Genomic DNA, 21012 nt, shown 5'->3' on the forward strand with positions numbered 1-21012 from the left:
ATTACTGTTGGAATAAACAAATTTTGTTAGACTTATGATTCAATATGGGGGAACCCAAAATTACATTTTCAAAAATCTTAAACTTCATTTAGGTGTTAAGTTAGCTAATTTGACCAATAAATCATTATAAAAAGTTTAGGATATCCAGACTAATTAGTCTCTTCATTTAAAAATAAACTGCACTTAAACATATAGTACTATACTTGTATTATACTGATAATTAGAGAAAAAGACATAGCTGTTTTTTTCTTTAACCCAAATTACAAACCTCTCTAATTTGTCCAAAGATTCATCTTATTATGTGAACTTGAATTTTTAAAAATGTTTTTTGAGCTAGTAGTTTTTATCAGAATGATTGTTTTCCTTTAAAGTCTAGCTCATTCAAAGTATTAGAAGTTAATTTTTACAATTTTTCTGTTAATTTGGGGACTAACCCATTTATATAAGTGCCTATTTATCTCTATAAACTAATCAGAACAGAGTTCCTTAATATGAGGCATAATCTGATTTATTAGTTTACACTGTTCAGAAGTGGGAAAGTATTTCATAGATGTGCAATAAGAGGTCAAAGCCTTCCTCAATTATAGACAAACAGACACACTGAGAACTTAAAAGTTTCAGATCTACAACAACTTCAGTCACAGGCCAAAAATAAACTCACCAGTCCAGATCTCAAAGCTGTTTTTCTTTCCAGTGGGCTTTAAATTCTTAACTGATTAGAGCTCTCACACATAGACAAGAGTGAATAAACCAGATTCTCTGTCATTTCTCACCCATGAGAGAATTTACTTCTATAGCAGACAGAGATCACCAAGTGGGTCATAAAAACATAGTCTCAATCATTGCCACCAATGAGATTAAATTATGAACTGTGCCTGAAGCAGAAACAAAAACAAGACACAAAATCAGTAAGGAGGGGGCTTCCCTGGTGGCACAGTGGTTGAGAATCTGCCTGCCAATGCAGGGGACGCGGGTTCGAGCCCTGGTCTGGGAAGATCCCACATGCCGCGGAGCAACTGGGCCCGTGAGCCACAATTGCTGAGCCTGTGCGTTTGGAGCCTGTGCTCCGCAACAAGAGAGGCCGCGATAATGAGAGGCCCGCGCACCGCGATGAAGAGTGGCCCCCACTTGCCGCAACTAGAGAAAGCCCTCGCACAGAAACGAAGACCAACACAGCCATACATAAAAAAATAAATAAATAAAATCGGTAAGGAGGTGTGAAAAAAAAAAAAAATCAGCAAGGAGGGCAAAACCTACATAAATAGAGGCCAAAAAAGTTAAGGCTGTGGAGTGGCTGTGAGAGGCAAGAAAAGACCTGCCTTGGCTTGGGTAGATCTTGAGGTGCCATTCTCAAGCAATGCAGTTTACTTAGCTCTATCTGTTGAGCATACTTGGGTATCTAAGGAAATGTATAATTTTCAAAATGGTAAAATCATGACGCATATAAATATAAAGTGAATACATGTCAAAAATTTTATTTAACTCATTAAAAAAGGAGGGAACCAATAATATATTAAAACCAATTTCTAGCAACCAACTTAAATCTTAAAACCTAGATGTCTCAATGTATCTTTTTTTTTTTAAGCATCAAGCTTTTTTATAGTTCACAATTAAAGGACAGGATTTTACATTTTATTTATTTATTTATTTATTTTAAATATTTATTTATTTGGCTGCAGGGGGTCTTAGACGTGGCACGCGGGATCTTTGTTGCCGCATGTGGTATCTTTTAGGTGTGGCATATGGGATGTAGTTCCCTGATCAGGGATCGAACCCAGGTCCCCTGCACTGGGAGCACGGAGTTTTAGCCACTGGACCACCAGGGAAGTCCCTTGGACAGGATTTTACATTTTAAAATGTTTTTCATCTACAACTTTGTTTAAAAAGTTTCTCTTAAATCGCTCCAGAATTCTAGTCCTTATATACCTGCATCTTTCTTATCAGAGTTCCTTTTATTATTGGAACTACTTAGTTAAAAGGCCTGCAATTCTAAGACTTTAGACAAGATTTCATTTGCTTGAAGTGAATCCAAAAATGAGGAATAAAAAAAATCAGGGATGTCATTAAAATATATAGAAGGTAATATAATTTTACAAGTGTAATATGCAGCATGGAGCATGTAATACTATGCTTCTACATTTGCTATTTCAGAAATAAATGACTCATAGTGAAGACATGGAAGCAACCTAAATGTCTACTGACAGATGAATGGATCAAGAAAATGTATATGTGTGTGTGTGTGTGTGTGTATATACACAATGGAATATTACTCAGCCATAAAAAAGAATGAAATAATGCCATTTGTAGCAACATGGATGGACCTAGAGATTGTCATATTGAGTGAAGTGAGTCAAAGACAAATATCATATGATATCACTTATATGTGGAATCTAAAAAGATGATACAAATGAACTTATTTATAAAACAGAACTAGACATAGAAAACAAACTTATGGTTACCAAATGGATAGCGGGCAGAGGGGGGTGGAGATAAATTAGGAGTTCAGCATTAACAGATACACACTACTATATATGAAATAGGTAAACAAAAGGGACCTACTGTATAGCATAGGGAACTATAGTCAGTATCTTGTAATCACCTATAATTGAAAAGAATCTGAAAAATAATATATATATAAAACTGAAACACTTTGCTGTACATTTGAAACATTGTAAATAAGATACACTTCATTTAAAAAAATGACTCAGTTACTATGCTTCATTGATTCCAAAATGCATATTTTTTCTTATTTAACATCTCAGAAATCTGGGTAAGTTTTATGTTAATAGCCATTGGCTATTTTTTTCTACCTTTGATGTCTTTGCAATTGCAATGTGTCTTATAGTCAGTGGCATCTTAGGTAAAATATGATACTGTTGTCCCCTGGAAATGCTATTCCATGACATAAAGATGTTAAACCAGAGTAGAAACAGTTTAGATACTGAATGCTAATGAAACTATGTTCATAGTTGTAGTCAGTCACAATATGGTCTTTGAACAAAATTGTAGGTAAAGAGGAATCCTTTTATTTACAAAATGATATGTGTAACACATGAAATGGTGAACAAAACAGACACTACAGCTCTCATAAAGCTCATAGACTACAGCAGCATTGTCCAATGGAAACGTAAGGTGATCTACATGTGTAATTTAAAATTTTCTAATAGTCACATTAAAAATGTAAAAAGTAACAGATGAAATTAAGTTTAAGAAAATATTTAACCCAATATATCCAAAATATTTCGGCAATCAATACTTTTAAATTATTAATGAGATATGTCTAGTTTTCTTACTAAGTCTTTGAAATGGGGTGTGTATTTTATACTTACAACACATCTCAAATCAGAGTGGTCACATTTCAAGTGCTCCATGTGGCTATATTGGACAGCAGAGGTCTAGAGGCAGAGATGAACTTGTTTTATATATATATATATATATATATATATGTAGCTGCTTTTCTTTGGAGGGGAGATATTTTTATTTTTTGAAGAGGTAAAACATACCAAGTTTCAAAAGTATCAGAGTACTCAGTGAGAAGCTTTCCTTAAATCCTGTCCACAGCCACCCATTTCTCCTCCAGTAGGTAACTGCTTTGGTTCTGTGCATTCCCAAATATATCCATATATTTTTTTCCCTTTGTTTCCCACACAGATAGTAGTAGCATATGGCACATCAGTACATCGTTTGGTACACTCTGTTTTTGTTTTCACTTAACATATTTTGTAAATCTTTCCACAACAATGTTTGCAGAGTTTCCTCATTCTTTTTAATGGCTGCATAATGAATACACCATAGTTTATTTCACCTTTTGATGGTTAAAATATTTGTTATTTTTTGCTATTACAAAGATTGCTGCTATGAATATTCTGGCACATGTCACTTCATAGCCAAGGGAGTATATTTGTAGGATAAATAGCTAGAAATAGAATTGCTGAATGTAATTCCAAGAATTGCTAGAACAGATACTCCCTATACATATTTCCATTTTGCTCACCATTGTACCCCCAAAACCTAGAATAAATAATATTTGGCACATTCTAGGCATCCAATACATATTTGATGAATGAATTCATAAAGTAGGAAGAGAGGCTTACTTTTCATTACTTCAGCAGTTATTGCCTCGACCTGAATGTTGTATTTTGGATCGGATGCTTGTCTTATTCTTATTTTGAGTATTACTTTTCCCAGGAGACATGACCTCTCCCTCTCTGCCTTGGTTTTTCTCACTCTACAACACTCCTCTCCCATCTCATTTCGAGGCAAAAGAAAGCTGGGGAAATTACATTACTATTGTGAAATAAAATTCATATTTTAAGGCAAGACAAGAAAATTTTAAACATAAAGATATTCTTCTCTGTCCTTTGGCCTCCGCTCTGCCCCCACTGCGCACTGTGTATCTGCATTATGCATCACCAAACCTCCCCCATCAGCAGGAATACCTGCTCAACCATAAAGAGCAACATTCTCCCAGCATCCACAAGACAGCTCCTTAAAAGATAACATTCCTTCCTGATCTTGTAAGGGGTCATACGACCTACCACGATGACACTTAGATCTGGATTATGTAAACTGTCAATAATATGTCATTTGATGTACAGCCCTTTGCCTCAAAAAACATATAACTGTACCTTCACTTGTAACCCGCGGCACAGTCCTCAGAAGCTTTCTGAGATGGTCTTCCCAGGTTATAATCCTCAAATTTGGCTCGGAAAAAAATTTCCATTTCTTTCTTGGAGCAACGGATTAATTTTTCGTTGACACTATTTAACAAGGCAGACTTTTTAAAAGAAAAATTATTAGAGCTAGACACAATCATCACGTAATGATAAAAGGCTCAACTCAGCAGAAATAGATAAGTCTAAACTTATATGCATTTAATAAAGTGGCCTCAAGCTAGAAATACGAATATCAACAGAACTACAGGGCGAAATAATGAAATCTATCATCACAGTAGATCCAACATTCTCTCAATTACTGATAACCCACATATGTCACTGTGTCAGGAACCCTTCTCCAAGTCGTTACTGAATGCAAGGATGTGTGGTGCCATTATTTTCTAATGGGTGCTCAAAAATGCTGAAGTATGACAGTCCTAAAGAAAGCACAATTGAAAACAGCTGTGTTAACACACCTAGTAAATCCGATTTCTGTGGAAAGCTCATAAAAGGCACATGGATGTTTCTTCGTTGAAAATTCAGTTCCAAATATTTCAGATATTAGTACTTCCTAAAGAAGTGGGGGGAGTAGGTGAGGGAGTCGGCCGTAATGGCCAAGGCAAACAGGAGGGGAATGTGAACACTTCATTAACATTCACTCAAAAACATTTATTGAACACTTAACTACGTGCAACTCTATTAATTACCAGCCATTGCAGATCTTCAAAGTTCAAAGAGTCTCAAGAATAAACGATTTCTTAAAAGTTATTCAGGTATTTACACATTACTTAAAACCCTTGTAGACAAAACCGCGGACCTTACGAGACGAGAAAATTGGCGCCAGAGACTTTAGGCGCAGGCAGCGAGGACAGCTATGAGCAGTCGGTGGGGTCCTAGGGCAGTCACGGAACTGCTCCTTCCTTCAGGCGGGAGTGTGGACAGCTATGTCGGGCGCGGGGGCGGGGGGGGGGGGCCTGAAGGACGCCTCTGCGCAGGCGCTTGCTGCCTAAATCCGCCCAGCGAAGAGCCTAGTCCTCTTTTCGCTCTCAGACATGGTGAGTGTGGACGTGTATTGGGTTGCTATGTAGATGAGTCGGGAGGAGACTAGATAGGCTAATGTTTAAGCAGTTCAGGCCCCAGTGGGTTGTTTTCTAAGTATTGGAGAATGGTTGAGTTAAGATATAGGCCTTGGAAGGTTTTTTGAGGACTCAGAGACAGGGTGAAGTATTACTTAGCCTTTTCTGCAGATCTCGCGGCTGCACATGCGGCCAGACTTCCTCCTATCCGGCGGGCCTCAGGGGTCAACGACCCGGTTTCTTAATCTCTTAAAAAAGCCGGGTAGTTCTCTTTTCCTTCTATATATATACATGTACATATATATTTCCTTCCATTTGGCCATGAATATATGGTTCAGAATCTTTATAATTATTAATAGTATGGGCTTGACCTAGTAAATATGAATGGGATGTGAAGGAAATTAATTGCTTTGTTCTTATTGGTAGTGATCATGACCTACTTAAAAAATAAGAACTAGAGCAGCATCCTCATCACCTGGGGGCTTGTAGAAACTAAAACTAAAGCTGGAGAAGATTAGGCTAAAGGGACTGCTTGCTTGATAAATAACTTTTGGGGTACATGGAAGGTGCTTTGAAACCTGAGTTTCTAGGATTAATAAAATCTCATTAAAGAACTTAACTGCAAATTATGGGTTAGCAAGATTTTTATTTTAATGCTTCAACTTTTTGCCACATGTAAGCCATATGTTGTCTTAAATTCGTAAGGTTTGATAGTGTATGTTTATTTTACTTAACTCTAAGTGAAAGATAAGCAAAGAGAGATGAAGATGGAGGTAATTTTTTGGGTCGATGATGAGCTGGCATGTATTCTGAATCTAAAGTTGATTATTTCTGCTTTAGCTCTAGAATTACCCTGAGACCTGAAAAATACCTGCATCTTTATGAGGGGTTTAGTTCTTTTTTAGTCAGATACTTTTAAAATGCAAAGTTTTTATATGGCAAGATGAAATCAGAATTCAAATGTGTATTGAATATATGCTCTGGGGTCAAACGTGAAAAGATAAAAATTTATGAAATCACTTTTTGTGTGAAAGGGCACACCGCAGAAGGATGTTATTATCAAGTCAGATGCACCCGACACCCTATTAGTGGAGAAGCATGCAGATTATATAGCATCCTATGGCTCAAAGAAAGATGATTACGTATGTATACTTTTATGTTGAAAAGTTTATTTTTAAAGGTGTTGGCCATTCTGAATAAGCAGGTTAGTATGGCCCATGTTTCTTAAAAATCGTATCCAACTTCTGTGTGCCAAGCACTGGTATCTGTGGTTGAGGGGCAGTGGAATTAACCACGGTCCTTACCAACACTTATTTAGAGGCCTTGGCAGACAAAGTAGATTTCCCTTCCTGCCCCGATTTGTAAGAATTTTGAGGCATGGAATAGATTTACTTTTGTAGTTGAGGTAATGCTTTCAAGGTCAATGATGTGTTGGCATGTATTACCTGAGTTTACGGTGATGTGAGATAACACTTAAGCTCTAGAATTACGCTGAGACCTTGAATAAGTTTAACCTTGAAGAATGGTGTTCCCAGTTTTCCTCTGTGGGAAAATCTTAGAAAAAATTAAATGAACAACTTAATTGGAAGTGAATATTTTCTCCTGTGGGATACAAAGAGCTGAAATTTACCATGTTGGGAAATAATCTAGTATTGATGAATTCCCATAACCTTGTAGCTATGGAGTTAGGGCCATGTAATACCATGACTATTTAGCTTCATGTGTTCAGTATCTTTAACCTGGCATCAATTCAAACTGACGCATTAAAGTAATTCTGTATTTTAGGAATACTGTATGTCTGAATATTTGAGAATGAGTGGCATCTATTGGGGTCTGACTGTTATGGATCTCATGGGACAGCTACATCGCATGAATAGAGAAGAAATTCTGACATTTATTAAGTCTTGTCAACACGAGTGTGGTGGAATAAGTGCTAGTATTGGACATGATCCTCATCTTTTGTACACTCTTAGTGCTGTCCAGGTAAATACTAATAAAAATTCATCAGTCTTGGTGATGTATTCTCTTCCGTGAGAGTGGGGAAATTGAAACTAGGTATCAGGAACGTGACAAAATCAGTATCTATGTTAAAAAGTTGCTCATCTTTTCAAATGAAGTATATGTTCTACAAGGTCAATGATGTGGTGGCATGTATTAGCTGAATCCAAAGTTGATGTAAATTATAAAATTACACTGAGACCTTGGATGGTAATTATGTTTATCTTAAGTATATGTAAATATTTGAAAATCACTCAGTGGAGTTAGGTTGGTTGGTTGGTTTTGAGCAAGAAAAATCCTGTGAAGTTAAGCCACTGAAATCTGTTTTGTTTATTAGACAGCATGACCTATCCTATCCCAATAGATTACGTTACATAAGTCTTGTCTGATAATAGAAAACAATATGTTCTGAAGATTGTCACGTGGAACATTATTCAGAGAACAGCAAATAGCATAATGGATTACGTAAACTGCTCGAAGCCTGTTTACCGCATGCGTAGAAGCCTCCTTCATCTGTTTCTTGTATTCATCAAACTTCTGCATGGCATTTGCTTCTGTCCATGGCCTGGCCATTTCCTCCCTTCTAGTCTCATCTTGCTTTTCATCTAATATCTGGAAATACCAAGCTGCCTGTGGTTCCCCGTTTATACTCTGTCACTTCACAACTCTGCTGTTTTCCGTGGAGTTTTAAAATTTATTTATTTTTACTTATTTTTACATTTCTGGATGAACTGTGGCTTGCGGGATCTTAGTTCCTTGACCAGAGATTGAACCCAGGCCCATGGCAGTGAAAGCGCCAAGTCCTAACCACTGGACCGTCAGGGAATTCCCTCGGAGTTAGCTTTGATTTTGATATTAGTGAAGATCCACAAATAAGGGTTTAAAGTCTATGTAAGTTAGTATATATGAGTCTTAGAGCACTAAGTTAACAATTTATAAATGGAAAAATAATGCTTTGTGGTTAAAGGTTTGTGTTTGTTGGTAATATCTATAATTTGACGGCATAGTAGAAGTGCACATTTGAGAAAAGTTCACAATGTACATAAACAAAAGGACATGCTTGCTTGACAACTTAAAAGGTAGTTGAGGAAGAACATTGTTAGAACAAACTTACCAGTGTTGAAGAGGTATTTACTTACCATGGTTTGTTTTTGTTACAGATTCTTACTCTCTATGATAGTATTAATGTTATTGATGTAAATAAAGTTGTGGAATATGTTCAGAGTCTACAGAAAGAAGATGGTTCTTTTGCTGGAGATATTTGGGGTAATGTCCCTTTAATCCATGGCACCCAAAATACCAGTCCAAAAATGTTCTGCTTTGGTGTTTATTGTAGTAATAAGCTTTGTTGCAAATTTTAAAGTTCAACGAATTGGGGGCTTTGCTAATAACTTATCAGGAGATTTTTAAGTTTTTCATCTTTTCAGGTCCCACTAAGCAGCTGGTCTAACTGGAGTTAATGGTCTGCTGGAAGTTCCAGCATGCACTGTGCTAGTTATATCAGCATACAGGAGTACTGGAACAGAGGGGGCCAGTCTAAAAGATAAGGTAGGTGAAACTTTTTTCCCCAATATTTGGTGGCTTTGTAAAGTTTTTTTAAAACTTTCTGGCAAGGGGAAAATATTCAAAAAACTTTACAAACTTACTGAATATTTGAGTGGAGGGAGGGAGTAGTATTTGACTTGATAAATGTAGATAATCTCTGCTTTAGGGCTGAATACAGTGCAGGCAGGAGAGACCAGCTGCTTCATGGGATGTGAAAATCTACTTTTATATAATAGGGTAAGTTTATTATCATTCTAAGAAATTGACTAGTCTTTTTCTTTCTGTTACCTTTCTGGGGCTTTGAAAGCAATTTATTTGCTTGTATTTTTGACAAAGCAGTTTTCTAGTTCTTAGTTTCCTTCGAAATAAAGTAAGTGATTATGGATCACTTTTTAAAGATTTAGCTTTCCTCCTGGTGACTAGAAGTACATGTTAAGCCTGAACTCTTGGAAATTTAACCATGGTAGTTGTGCAGAGGTTGTTTTTAATTAACTTTTACTACATAATATGATCAGAAGCCTCTGATAACACGTAATGTTTTGGTTTGATCCCTTTATTTTTAGGAGAAATCGATACAAGATTCTCTTTTTGTGCGGTGGCAACTTTGGCTCTATTGGTAAGTTTTAAATGTTGTATTGGAATGATTAAACTTACATGATTATTCTGGAATTTAATACGTATATTTTGTTTACAGGGGAAGCTGGATGCTATTAATGTGGAAAAGGCAATCGAATTTGTTTTATCATGTATGAACTTTGATGGTGGATTTGGTTGCAGGCCAGGTTCTGAATCCCATGCTGGGCAGGTAATTTATCAATCTAGATTAAAACGTAGTGTCAGTTTTGAAGGGATAACCCGTGTAATTGGGAAAATAGCAAGTTAATTTGACTGAATGTAATATAATGTGGGATGTTAAATAAGAATTAATTGCTGATTAAGGAAGGCATTTTTACAGTAGTTTACTTTGTATACAGTCCCCTGTTGGTGAAATCCTCTGACCCAGGTAAACATAAGTAGTTTTGTAATTACCAAAAATATATTTTGATTTTCAATTAGTTTTTAACCAGATGAAAACATTCCCTACCTATCCCCAACACCTTTTTGCTTGTGCCAGAGGATGTTGTATATGTAAATGGTTGTCAAATAAAGCTTGCTTTTAGCCATGAAGAAGTTGTGACAGTCTTGCATTGCAGTTGCATCCTAGTAGTGTGGTTGGTTTTGTTCAAATAATTGTGTTCTTGTTTGCAATTCTTACTGTCAGCAAATTTTTAGATAGAAAATGGAGCTTTAATAATTTAAGTAGTTTTTATCACCATGTTATTGTTGAAAAACTATTATACACATGTACTTTATGTCTGTAATTTTAGATCTATTGTTGCACAGGATTCCTGGCTATTACTAGTCAGTTGCATCGAGTAAATTCTGATTTACTTGGTTGGTGGCTTTGTGAACGACAGCTTCCATCAGGTGGACTCAATGGAAGGCCAGAGAAGGTATCTGTCGTTTCATAAGATGAACTTTTTAAGTTTTATAACCTTGAGTGAGGACTTTTTTTGTCTTGTATATCTCAGTATTGCTCTTGTAAATTGATAATGAGCTTTTCACCTTAACTACTTTGCATTATGTATATCTGGGAGTCAAAGGCTTCTATTAACACATGCATCTTGTACAGAAATCTCCATGCCCACTTATGGGTGGGAAAGGACAATGGATTTGCCAAATGAAAGATTTTTTTAAAAAATTGGATTACAACATTTTTATTTAAAATCTTTGTTAATTTTTAAAGAAAAAGCCAATTTTGTTTAGCTCTCACACACTCTGAATTGGGTCTGTAACGACCAGGTAGTAAATATTTTTAGCTTTGACCTATGGTCTTGTTACACGTACAAATTTCATAATTTTCCTGTTGCAAAACTATTATATTTAAAAATCATTTACACATACTAAAAGCTATTTTTGTGGTCTGCATTTTACTCAATGGCTGTAGCCTGCTGAGCCCCTGACCTAAAATATGATAGAGCATGGTGATGCTTTTATCTGGGTCATTGTATTTTTGTTTAATTTTGCTTGCTCAGTATTTCTGAATAAGTTAATAGGTAGGGAAATAACCACAAGTGGTTTCTAGTTAAGATCCAATGAAAAACCTGGGCAGCTTTTCAATAAGTAGAAGATCGTTGGGGGTGAGGATTGCACTTAAAATGTAGGACAGCTTTTAATGTGCCTGTGAATCACCTAGGGATCTTGTTGAAATTCAGTCTAAGGTGGGAACTTCTGCATTTCTTAAGTTACCATGATTTGAGGAGCCGGGGTGATTTTTTTTTTTTTTTTTGAAGCAGGTTGTGTACCTGCTTGGACAGCACTTACTGAAAGTGCTCTACCTAGGGCAGTGGAACATACAGTACCATAGATCTCACGAGCCTTACCACCAGATTCTTGGATTAAGGGGCTTATTTAGGTATTCACTGCAAATAGAAAATAAGGTAGATGGATGGTTATCACTGAGTACTGAAGCTGAAACATTCAGCATGGTTTTCTATGGAATGGAGTGTTTGGTCTTCTCTTTTCCAGTGATTATCTTTAATTCTAAGCAATTGTATTTATGGATTTCAGTGTTTCAAACACTGCATTGTCCGTATATCCCTTGATTCCCTTCCCACCCCCAATATTTGGACCAGAAAGTACAATTGAGGCAACTTGTGGCTTTTTCCTCCTAGTTACCAGATGTATGCTATTCTTGGTGGGTGTTGGCTTCCCTAAAGATAATTGGAAGGCTTCATTGGATTGACAGAGAGAAACTGCGCAGTTTCATTTTAGCATGTCAAGATGAAGAAACGGGAGGATTTGCGGACAGGCCAGGAGATATGGCAAGTATATTTGTGACTGTTTATTTAACAGTTAAAATTTTCAGTGTTGCTTTGTGTTCTAAGGGTTCTAAGTTTCCAGAATTAGGAATAGGGGGGTGGGGGGAAAGGATGGTATTTCCAAGTGTTGCTTTGAAGGGATGCTTTTTAAATAATTGTCATTTAAGAATATATGAAAGATCTAAAACAAGTTTACAGAAATTTCTGGTCACTTATTGCCAAGAAATGAGTGTGTGGACCAGGTTCTGTGTTTAAAAATACAATTTGAAACCATCATTATTTCAGAAAACTTGAAGCGTATGTTCAAATAAAGGGAATACAATAGGCTCCAGTATAATCATTGTTCAGAAGCAGGGTTTTAGAAGTTTTCATTTTGTAATACTCTATAAATTCTTATTTTTTTAATAGGTAGATCCTTTTCATACTCTATTTGGAATTGCTGGATTGTCACTTTTGGGAGAGAAGAACAGATTTAAACCTGTTAGCCCTGTTTTTTGCATGCCTGAAGAAATACTTCGGAGAGTGAATGTTCAGCCTGAACTAGTGAGCTAGATTAGATCCCTTGATGCAGAAGTTGCTTAGTGTAGTTTTACTGTTTTAACATTTCAGTATTTGAAGTGCTTAACAAACGTAATGGCTGCCATGTTAATATTTTGTACATGAATTGTGTTGATTTTAATAAATTATATAATTATACATACTGTAAATTAGAGACCTTTATTGTATCTTCAGCTTTCCGTTTTCTTCTGGAATGCTGTTATTCTGAGCATAATATTTTGTTTATGCTTCAATGTATTTATCTTGTTTGTCTCCATAACAGCAAACTGAGTTGAACTCTATTTAGCTGATGAAGTCTTATGTTCTGATTTTCCCATGTACTCCCTTGATATGTTATATATTAACTATAGTTAATATAAATTGGTCTTTGTCAATGAGAATGTTAACTGATAAAGAATTGATGAACCCCATAGGAATTAAAAGATGAAAAAAAATAAATGGCTGAAATTTGGGAATATTTCATATGTTTGTGGTTACTGAGCTGGTTACAAAGTGATTTAAGTAAATGACAATTCACCACCTTGGAATAGCATTGCAATCTGGACTATATTCTCACTTTCTAATATTTTATGTCGGAATGCCAAGGGGGATTGTTGGCTTTTTTCCCTGCCGAGTAAGGAAACACAAGTTGATAGTTGCCACAGTATTTTTTTGTTACCTGTGTTTTCAGAAAGATGAGACCACAGCTAATCTCTTATAAGAGATTATAACTCTTATAAGAGTTTTATGTTCTTGGTGAAAATAAAGTATTTTAATGAACATTTTTCTTGATGGAAGTTGAAATTTGCTCAAGCGTCTTTGCAATACCCTGTGTAAGAGTTAGAGAATCATCTTACATGTGTAAAGTGATGATTCTGAACACATGGACCAATGTGAGATTGAAATCTAGCATTGTTTTTTGACAGTTTATTAATTTGAAGAGTTTGTGTTGCATTGCCAGTATTTTGTTTCTGAAGGTTTGGAAGTCATTGGATGGAACATAATTTTATTTAAGTGCTGTCATTGGAAGTTGGGAGTTTTGAGGACTGCAGTCATTGCATGTGGATGAACTGTTCTATGAATACCTGATTTATTGATGTACTTAACAATTGCATGAATTGAGTAATGCATTTCTTCTAATAGTATCCAGAGTATTCTGTTTTCAATCCTGGCATCTCTACGAAGTTGCTATTACTGTGTATTCAAGAAAAGTAAGCAGGCACAAAATTTCCCAAAGGTCATTTGTTGCAAAGCTAGTTTGAGTTTGTGTAGTCTGCTTTTAAATAGTTCATACCTATGTGTGAAGACCCAGTACTAGAAATTGAGAGAGGAAACTGTCCAAGAGATACCTCTTCTTAACCTGGTTCCTTCTATACTGTGCACACAGCCATATGCTTACTGGGTGAGGGGCAGTCTTGCAGTGATAACAGCCCTGTGAATATTTAAGCTGTAAGGGGTTAGTGGCTCTTTAGCCACGAAACCAATGTTAAATGGTTTGTACTACTCTGTGAGCGTTAAATTTGTTTCCACTATCACAGGCACTGTGTGCACAGTGATAAGACAGTTCCTGTAATTAAAAAGAAACCAGTGTATTTGGAGGTATGTGCGGAATGTTAGCCCCGAACACCTTGTGATAAGGGATTAGGGTGCAGTGCGAATAATGGGTCTACCAAGTTGGATTGATGGGCCCTGAATTCCGTTCAGCTGAGGAGGTCTGTACCTTACATTTAGCTCGACCAAAACCTGTGGGAGGTGACGGGGCCGGAAAGCCTGGGAGTACATTCCCCGGTGTGGATGGGGTGGAGGCGGGGGGAAGGTGGGCGGTTGCGGCACGCTGGGGCTCTGCGCCTGCGCCATGCAGCTTCGTGCGCCTGCGCGCCATGCGGCTTCGTGCGCCTGCGCACCATGCTCGCATTTTTCCCGGCGTAGCTTCTGCCATTGGGCCCTGCCGAGGGGTGTTCTGAGAGGATTTATGAGCATGCTGAGGCCTGAGATCCCACCAGCCTCAACTTCTGTCCCTGCGGTTTCCCCCTCCTCGGTAGAGGCTCGGTCCCAGGGTCCCCGCTACAATTTTGGACTCCAGGAGACTCCTCAGAGATGCCCTTCAGCCCAGGCCGCCTCTTCGTCCTCCCCTCCAGGCACGTCTGGAGCGGCGGCCGACCGGAGCGACAGCAGCAGCCTCCCTCGGCACCCGCCCAGCGCGCGGCCAGCTCAAGGCAAGGAGCGGTTGTGTGAATTCCCGGAGGCTCAGGGAGCTGTGGTTGGTGGTTACCACAGAGAAGTATCAGTTGGGGTTTGTTTGGAAGATGAGAATGGGATGCTCCGGGAATTTAGTGTTTCTGAGTGACTAAAGGGCTGGACTCTTCTTCAAATTGGTTTTATTACAAGGCTGTGATGGCGGGTGGCTCGGTTCTGAGGCGGGTTGCATTAACATCCGGTGTGATGTCCCAGCTCTCCGCCCCTGATGACAGATGCCTGAATTTGTGCATGAGTTTGGTGATAGAAGTGGTGAAACCTCTTGGCTCCTGAACTTACTCTCCAAGTCCTTCTAGGATGCCGTGAAACGGACTAGATTTAACATTTTATCTAATTGAGGTGATAATATGTTTAGTATGAAAAATGTCTTTCAAGGAGAGTTCAACTCCGTTTATTCTATATTCAGTCACTCACCATGGCAAAACCATCACCGTTTTTCCAGACAACATTGCAAGTCAATGATAAGGTAACAATGCCAAATTCAGTGGTCACTTTTCAGTTCATCTTGTGTGACCTTTCCACTGTGTTTAATGCTCTTGACCGGTCTTCTCTGAAACCGTCTTAATTTGCTTTTTGTTGATTCCACTCTCCCCTGTTTTTCTCCTGCCTTCCAGAGAACTGTGCTTACCTTTGTTAGTTCCCAAATTATTGGTTTGTCCTTAGAGGTTTTTTCCTAGGCCACTTCTGTCTGGATGTGACTATCACCACAGCCCAGATCTCATCTATGCTCCAGATTCCTGTTTCAGACTGTCTTCTGAAGCTTCTGGTGAGGAACCAGTGGAAATCCTCAGACTCACTATATGATTAATTTAATTCATCTCTCTGCAGCTCCTCGACCTGTTTCTCTTATCGCAGTCATTGGGTTTTCTAAATCTTAAACCTAGGAGACCAATAATTCGAGTATTCCCTCACTCATAACATCCAAATAGTTCAATTCTATCTAACTTTATCTTTTAAATAATTGTCCTTTTCTATCTCTGTGCCATTACAGGCCCTTATGATTTTATGTCTGAATTATTGCCTCATACTCCTAAGTATTCTTTCTTTCAAGCTTACTTACAGTGTCACTAGAGTTATATGGAAAATGAAAATCTTTTTTTAATTCTCTTTTTTTAAATTAATTAATTAATTTATTTATTTTTGGCTGCGTTGGGTCTTGGTTGCTGCGCACCGGCTTTTCTCTAGTTGTGGCGAGCAGGGGCTACTCTTCGTTGAGGTGTGCGCGCTTCTCCTTGCGGTGGCTTCTCTTGTGGAGCACGGGCTCTAGGCGCGCAAGCTTCAGTTGTTGTAGTATGTGGGCTCAGTAGTTGCGGCTCACGGGCTCTAGAGCGCAGGCTCAGTAGTTGTGGCGCACGGGCTTAACTGCTCTGTGGCATGTGGGATCTTCCCGGACCAGGGCTTGAACCTGTGTCCCCTGCCTTGGCAGGCGGATCCTTAACCACTGAGCCACCAGGGGGGTCCTGGAAAATGAAAATCTTATGTCCCTTGGCACTTCAATCAGTGACTCTGTTTTTGCAGTTAAAAAATCATACTCTTTTTTTTTTTTTTTTAAATCATACTCTTTATTAGGACATCCAAGGCCATTTGGGATCTGTTTTCAATCTTTGCAGTCTTATCTCTTATCATTTCTTAATAATTACCCTACTTTCTAATCTAATTGACCTACTTGCAGTTCCTCCAAGGCAACATACATGTTTACGTTGTCAGTATAATCCCCCCTTCGTGAGATGCTTTTTCACCCATTTATTTTCAACAGTAATAACATCCACTAATTAATGAGCACTACTCTGTTCTAGCTTCTTACTTGGCATTTTGTATCTCTGATCCTAACGATAATTCTGCAAGGTAGATTTTTCTTTTGTCCCAATTTTACACAGGGAGTTTGCCACCCCATGGTTTATAGTGTTGGAGAAGAGTTAGGGCTGTATATGAAGGTTTGAGAATTGCCCGGAAATAGATATTAATAGAAACCAAAATAATAGATGAGATGCCCAGAGAAAATGTATAATTTTGATTTGTGAGAGAAAGTGAAAACATATGGAACCTTGGGAAGGCAACAGTTAAGAGGCAGACAGAGGGAAAAAGGACCTGGCAAAGGAAACTAAAAAGAAGTGGTTTAAGGAGAATCGAGATAGAGAGTTGTCATGGAAGTCAAGGGGAAGAGGAGAAAAGAAACCCAATATATACTTTTAAGAACTTCTATGTGCCCACAACATTGTAAATCAACTATACTTCAATTAAAAAACAAACAAAAAAACCTCGTATGTGCCAAGACACTATGCTAGACTGTTATGCACATTCTTTCATATTTTATGACAACCCTATAAAATAGGTAATGTCTTATGTCAACAGGTAACTAAACAAGGAACTGAATCGAAGTGAGCCTAAAACTCTCTTTACACCAGTTACCTGGGAGGAGAGAGTTTCAATGAAGAGGTCAACAAAGGAAAAGATGTATTATAATTACTATACAAAGTAAATATATCTGGTGTATTTGAAGATTAGAAGGTAGTTTGTGATTTTAGCAAGAATAGTCTCAGTCAACTTGTATAAGAAAAAGCCATATTAGCAAGCACTTTTCATTATATTTTAGTACAAGAGTATTTATCAGTAATGTTGTTAAACTTGTCATAATTTGTTACACTAAAAAATCATTATCAGATGAAGTTTTATAGAGATTATAGGAATTAGTACAACATTGCATATTTCGGAATCTTTAAGAACTGATATTTAATTTTTTTTGAATTTAGGTTCATACTTTACAAACAAAAGATCTTATGCGGAAAACACACTTGCATCACATTTTACTCCTGGTACAAGCTCTTCCTCTGCGCAAGATAGTAATTATCCTCAAATACTAAAAACTCCATTATCTGCTGGAAATCCCCAGAGACCAGGTTATAAAAGTTGGACACTGCAAATGGGACATTCAGGTAAAGTGAGTGGAATATTGGTCTAATTGACCTTTAGAAACTTTTAAAGTTAAAAGTTTAAATTAACTTAATATTAAATTATATATTAGGGTAGTTAAGTTAATATGAAGTTATTTGTAACTAATATGGAAGACTGAACGATAAATACATCAATTTAGCCATATCTACAATTTGAGGCTGGGTTAATAAGGCTACATAGTTTGTGATATTGTTTGTTAAAAAATGCAGGTCTACATTATTTTATCATTCTGACAAAAAAAGCACAAGAAAGAGAAAGCCCTTCCTTCTGTACGTTTGCTTAAATCTAAAAGTTGATCCTGATAATACTGTTGAATGATTTTTTAATACTTAAATTTTAGAATTTATCTAAATGTAGGTTTTCTTGAGGGGAAAATGGGTGAAATAGGTCTACATGTGTAAGCATCTCTTGGTTCAAAGATATATGAATGTATACATTTACAAAATAATGACAAATTGTTTTTCTGAGTGGTTCTACCAACATACACTCTTACTAGCAATATATGACAGTTCTTGTTGATCTGTATCCTATCCAGCATTTGGTACTGTCAGACTCCTTAATATTTACCAGTCTAGCAGTTGTAAAATACTACCTAACTATAGTCTGAATTTGCATTTTCCTGGTTATAAATGAGGTTGATTGTCTTTTTTAAATTGTCCATCTTCTTTGCTGGACTATAAACTCCATGAAGACAGAGACTGTAGCAGTGAAGATCCAATCTGAAGTAGAACCATACAATAATTTAAACAGGGAAGATTTAATATAAAGAATTATTAAACTGTCATAAAAGAGTAACTATAGGATATAGGACTCCCAAGAGGTCCTACTTGGAAGTGGCCCCCTTCTGGGTCCCATTTCCAACGCTGGGGTACTGACTTCTTTGGAGAAGGTGAATACTGAATGGCAGTTTCAGTAGTGACTGCAGATTTGCCAGGCCAGGCAAACAGGAAGCAGGCAGGGTGGGTGAACTGTAGCTGGTGGCTAGAACATGGCTGTGCAATGGGAGTGGGCTCTGGTGTGGGTTGGAGGCCTGGAGCACACAGTCTCCCTGTTGGGAGGGTGGTGGCATCAAGAGGACTTTGGGAGACAGACTGAGGAGAGAGTGAAAGAGCCGAAGGAATTAGTATGGGCAGGAGGCCTGGAATGCAGGATATTTCTGTTGAGAGGGCTGTAAGATGATTGTTACCGTGCCATGTTGCGGCTGTGTGATTGCCAAAGGACAGCACATTCTGGGTATGTAGCTGGGCACATCACCACCAGATGTCCTCATACCTACACTGCTGACCCAGTGGAAGCTGCAGGAGAGCCCTTCATCATGCAAGGTCCCTCCAGTGCCCTCAATTGAGAAAACTTAACATTATGCACACTTTTTTTTTTTTTAAACATCTTTATTGGAGTATACATTATGCACACTTTAAAGGAGAAATACAGCAATTCTGTCCGCTGTCGCAGAGCTTACATTGAAGTGTGAATTTGGAGCCGAGTAACACTAAATTGATAACTGGTATAACTCCTTTGGCTATTCAATGTCCATATATGTCATTCTACACACATCTGGATTCCTTTACAACAACAAAACAACTCTGTGTTTCTACCTAACAGTATGTATACATCTGTACTTGCAAGTGAGGGGGTTCTCACTCTTTCCCAAAATGAGAAGATTCATAGTCCCAACAGTCATTGCATATTAATGATCTCAAATTCAGTCGTGGTCCCACTGAATATTGTGTTACTTAAAGACTAAGTTGTAAAGTTAACCTCCAATAACTTGTGCATAAATTTTTTAAAAGTGAAAAGAGAGAGGAAAATGGTTAGTTTATACAAATAAACATGCATATAACAAAGCATAGAGAAAATACCCAAAGCTACTGCAGTTTATATTTCTGTAATTGGTCATGAGGTTATAGTTGATATCTATGGCTTCTTCCTACCCATTCCATGTTTCCCTTACCTGCAGCAATAAGGGTGGAATGACCCAGACCTTCATTCCTGAAGGGTCTGAGTCCTTGGTCATTCTGCCTCTTTTTGGTTGCTGTAGTTTTCCATTAACATTTACTGTTGGAAATACTGAGGGGTGCCTTAGAGCAGGGGTTCCCATCTCCCGGGCCGTGGACCAGTACCCGTCCGTGGCCTGTTAGGAACCGGGCCGCACAGCAGGAGGTGAGCGGCAGGTGAGCGAGCGAAGCTTCATCTGCCGCTCCGCATCACTCCCCATTGCTTGCACTACCGCCTGAACCATCCCCCCCATCGCTGGCATTACTGCCTGAACCTACCCCCTCCCCCATCCATGGAAAAATTGTCTTCCACGAAACCGGTCCCTGGTGCCAAAAGACGTTGGGGACCGCTGCCTTAGAGAAACCCTGGGCTCCATATATAGTCCACTTTGCCTCCATTGTGTATAGTGACATGATATCCCCTTGGCAGTTAGGAGCAGCCACCCCATCCATAGATAGCCCCCCCTTTTTTTTGCCTATTGGTTCAGTAGCATAAATAAGGAGCCTAAAATGGACAGATGGCAATCTCATCTTCCAATTCAGTGGAATCATTGTTGTGTCACTTGGTGGAACCAATAACGTTGTGGAGACTAAGATCTCTAAACCAGCAGAGCTCAAAGTTGCCAGAATGGGAAGCAAAAATTCTTTGGGTGGGTTGATAGGGATAATAGTGAAGTGAGAGTAGCCACTCCTATTTCCTCCCCTTGATTCTTGGACCTGTGTATTGTGGTTATGAGGAATACAGCATCTATGATTCAAAGTATAAACTGCATCCTGTAAGAGAGCGCCCCATTCTTTTAGGGTATTGTCTCCTAATTGGCAGTAAGTCTTCAGTAAGTCATTCTGCCTTTCAGCTAAGCCAGGCATTTCTGTGTGATGGGGTATGTGGTAAAACCAGTTGTTTCAATGGGCCAGAGTCCATTGATGCATTTTTTTCTTTTGCTGTGAAGTGAGTTCCTTGATCAGATGCAATACTGTGTGAAATGCCATGATGGTGGATAAGGCACTCTGTAAGTTCATAGATCATGATGCTGGCAGAGGCACTGTGGGCAAGGAAGGCAAATCTGTATCTAGAATATGTGTTTATTCCAGTGGGGCCAAATATCTGCCCCCTCCTTGATGGAAGAAATCCAGTGTA

The 21012-nt window shown here is 38.1% G+C and overlaps 2 protein-coding genes and 3 non-coding genes across 5 annotated transcripts in view; all 5 read left to right on the forward strand.

Annotated features, from left to right (window-relative positions):
- Nucleotides 1–5631: 5631 nt before the first annotated feature.
- RABGGTB (Rab geranylgeranyltransferase subunit beta) lies at nucleotides 5632–13155 on the forward strand. The gene is made up of 9 exons (XM_036871940.1): nucleotides 5632–5710; nucleotides 6766–6873; nucleotides 7517–7714; nucleotides 8890–8995; nucleotides 9838–9890; nucleotides 9969–10079; nucleotides 10642–10767; nucleotides 11989–12138; nucleotides 12544–13155. Exons 1-9 carry the CDS (start codon nucleotides 5708–5710, stop codon nucleotides 12685–12687), a joined length of 999 nt encoding a protein of 332 aa, XP_036727835.1. The 5' UTR covers nucleotides 5632–5707; the 3' UTR covers nucleotides 12688–13155.
- Nucleotides 6516–6594, forward strand: LOC118887289. The gene has a single exon (XR_005017954.1). It is a non-coding gene; the product is annotated as a small nucleolar RNA SNORD45 (small nucleolar RNA).
- On the forward strand, nucleotides 7150–7232 carry LOC118887293. Its single transcript, XR_005017957.1, has one exon. It is a non-coding gene; the product is annotated as a small nucleolar RNA SNORD45 (small nucleolar RNA).
- Nucleotides 7863–7934, forward strand: LOC118887281. Its single transcript, XR_005017952.1, has one exon. It is a non-coding gene; the product is annotated as a small nucleolar RNA SNORD45 (small nucleolar RNA).
- A 1488-nt stretch (nucleotides 13156–14643) lies between the features above and the next one.
- The window catches only part of MSH4 (mutS homolog 4), a 92213-nt gene continuing 85844 nt past the window's right edge, over nucleotides 14644–21012 (forward strand). Inside the window, exons 1-2 of the mRNA XM_036867644.1 lie at nucleotides 14644–14888; nucleotides 17679–17861. Of these exons, the coding sequence (XP_036723539.1) occupies nucleotides 14645–14888; nucleotides 17679–17861 (427 nt within the window). The 5' untranslated portion in view covers nucleotide 14644. The remainder of the gene's footprint in view (nucleotides 14889–17678; nucleotides 17862–21012) is intronic.

The sequence above is a fragment of the Balaenoptera musculus genome, chromosome 1, assembly GCF_009873245.2.
Source record: "Balaenoptera musculus isolate JJ_BM4_2016_0621 chromosome 1, mBalMus1.pri.v3, whole genome shotgun sequence".
NCBI classification, from domain to species: domain Eukaryota; kingdom Metazoa; phylum Chordata; class Mammalia; order Artiodactyla; family Balaenopteridae; genus Balaenoptera; species Balaenoptera musculus.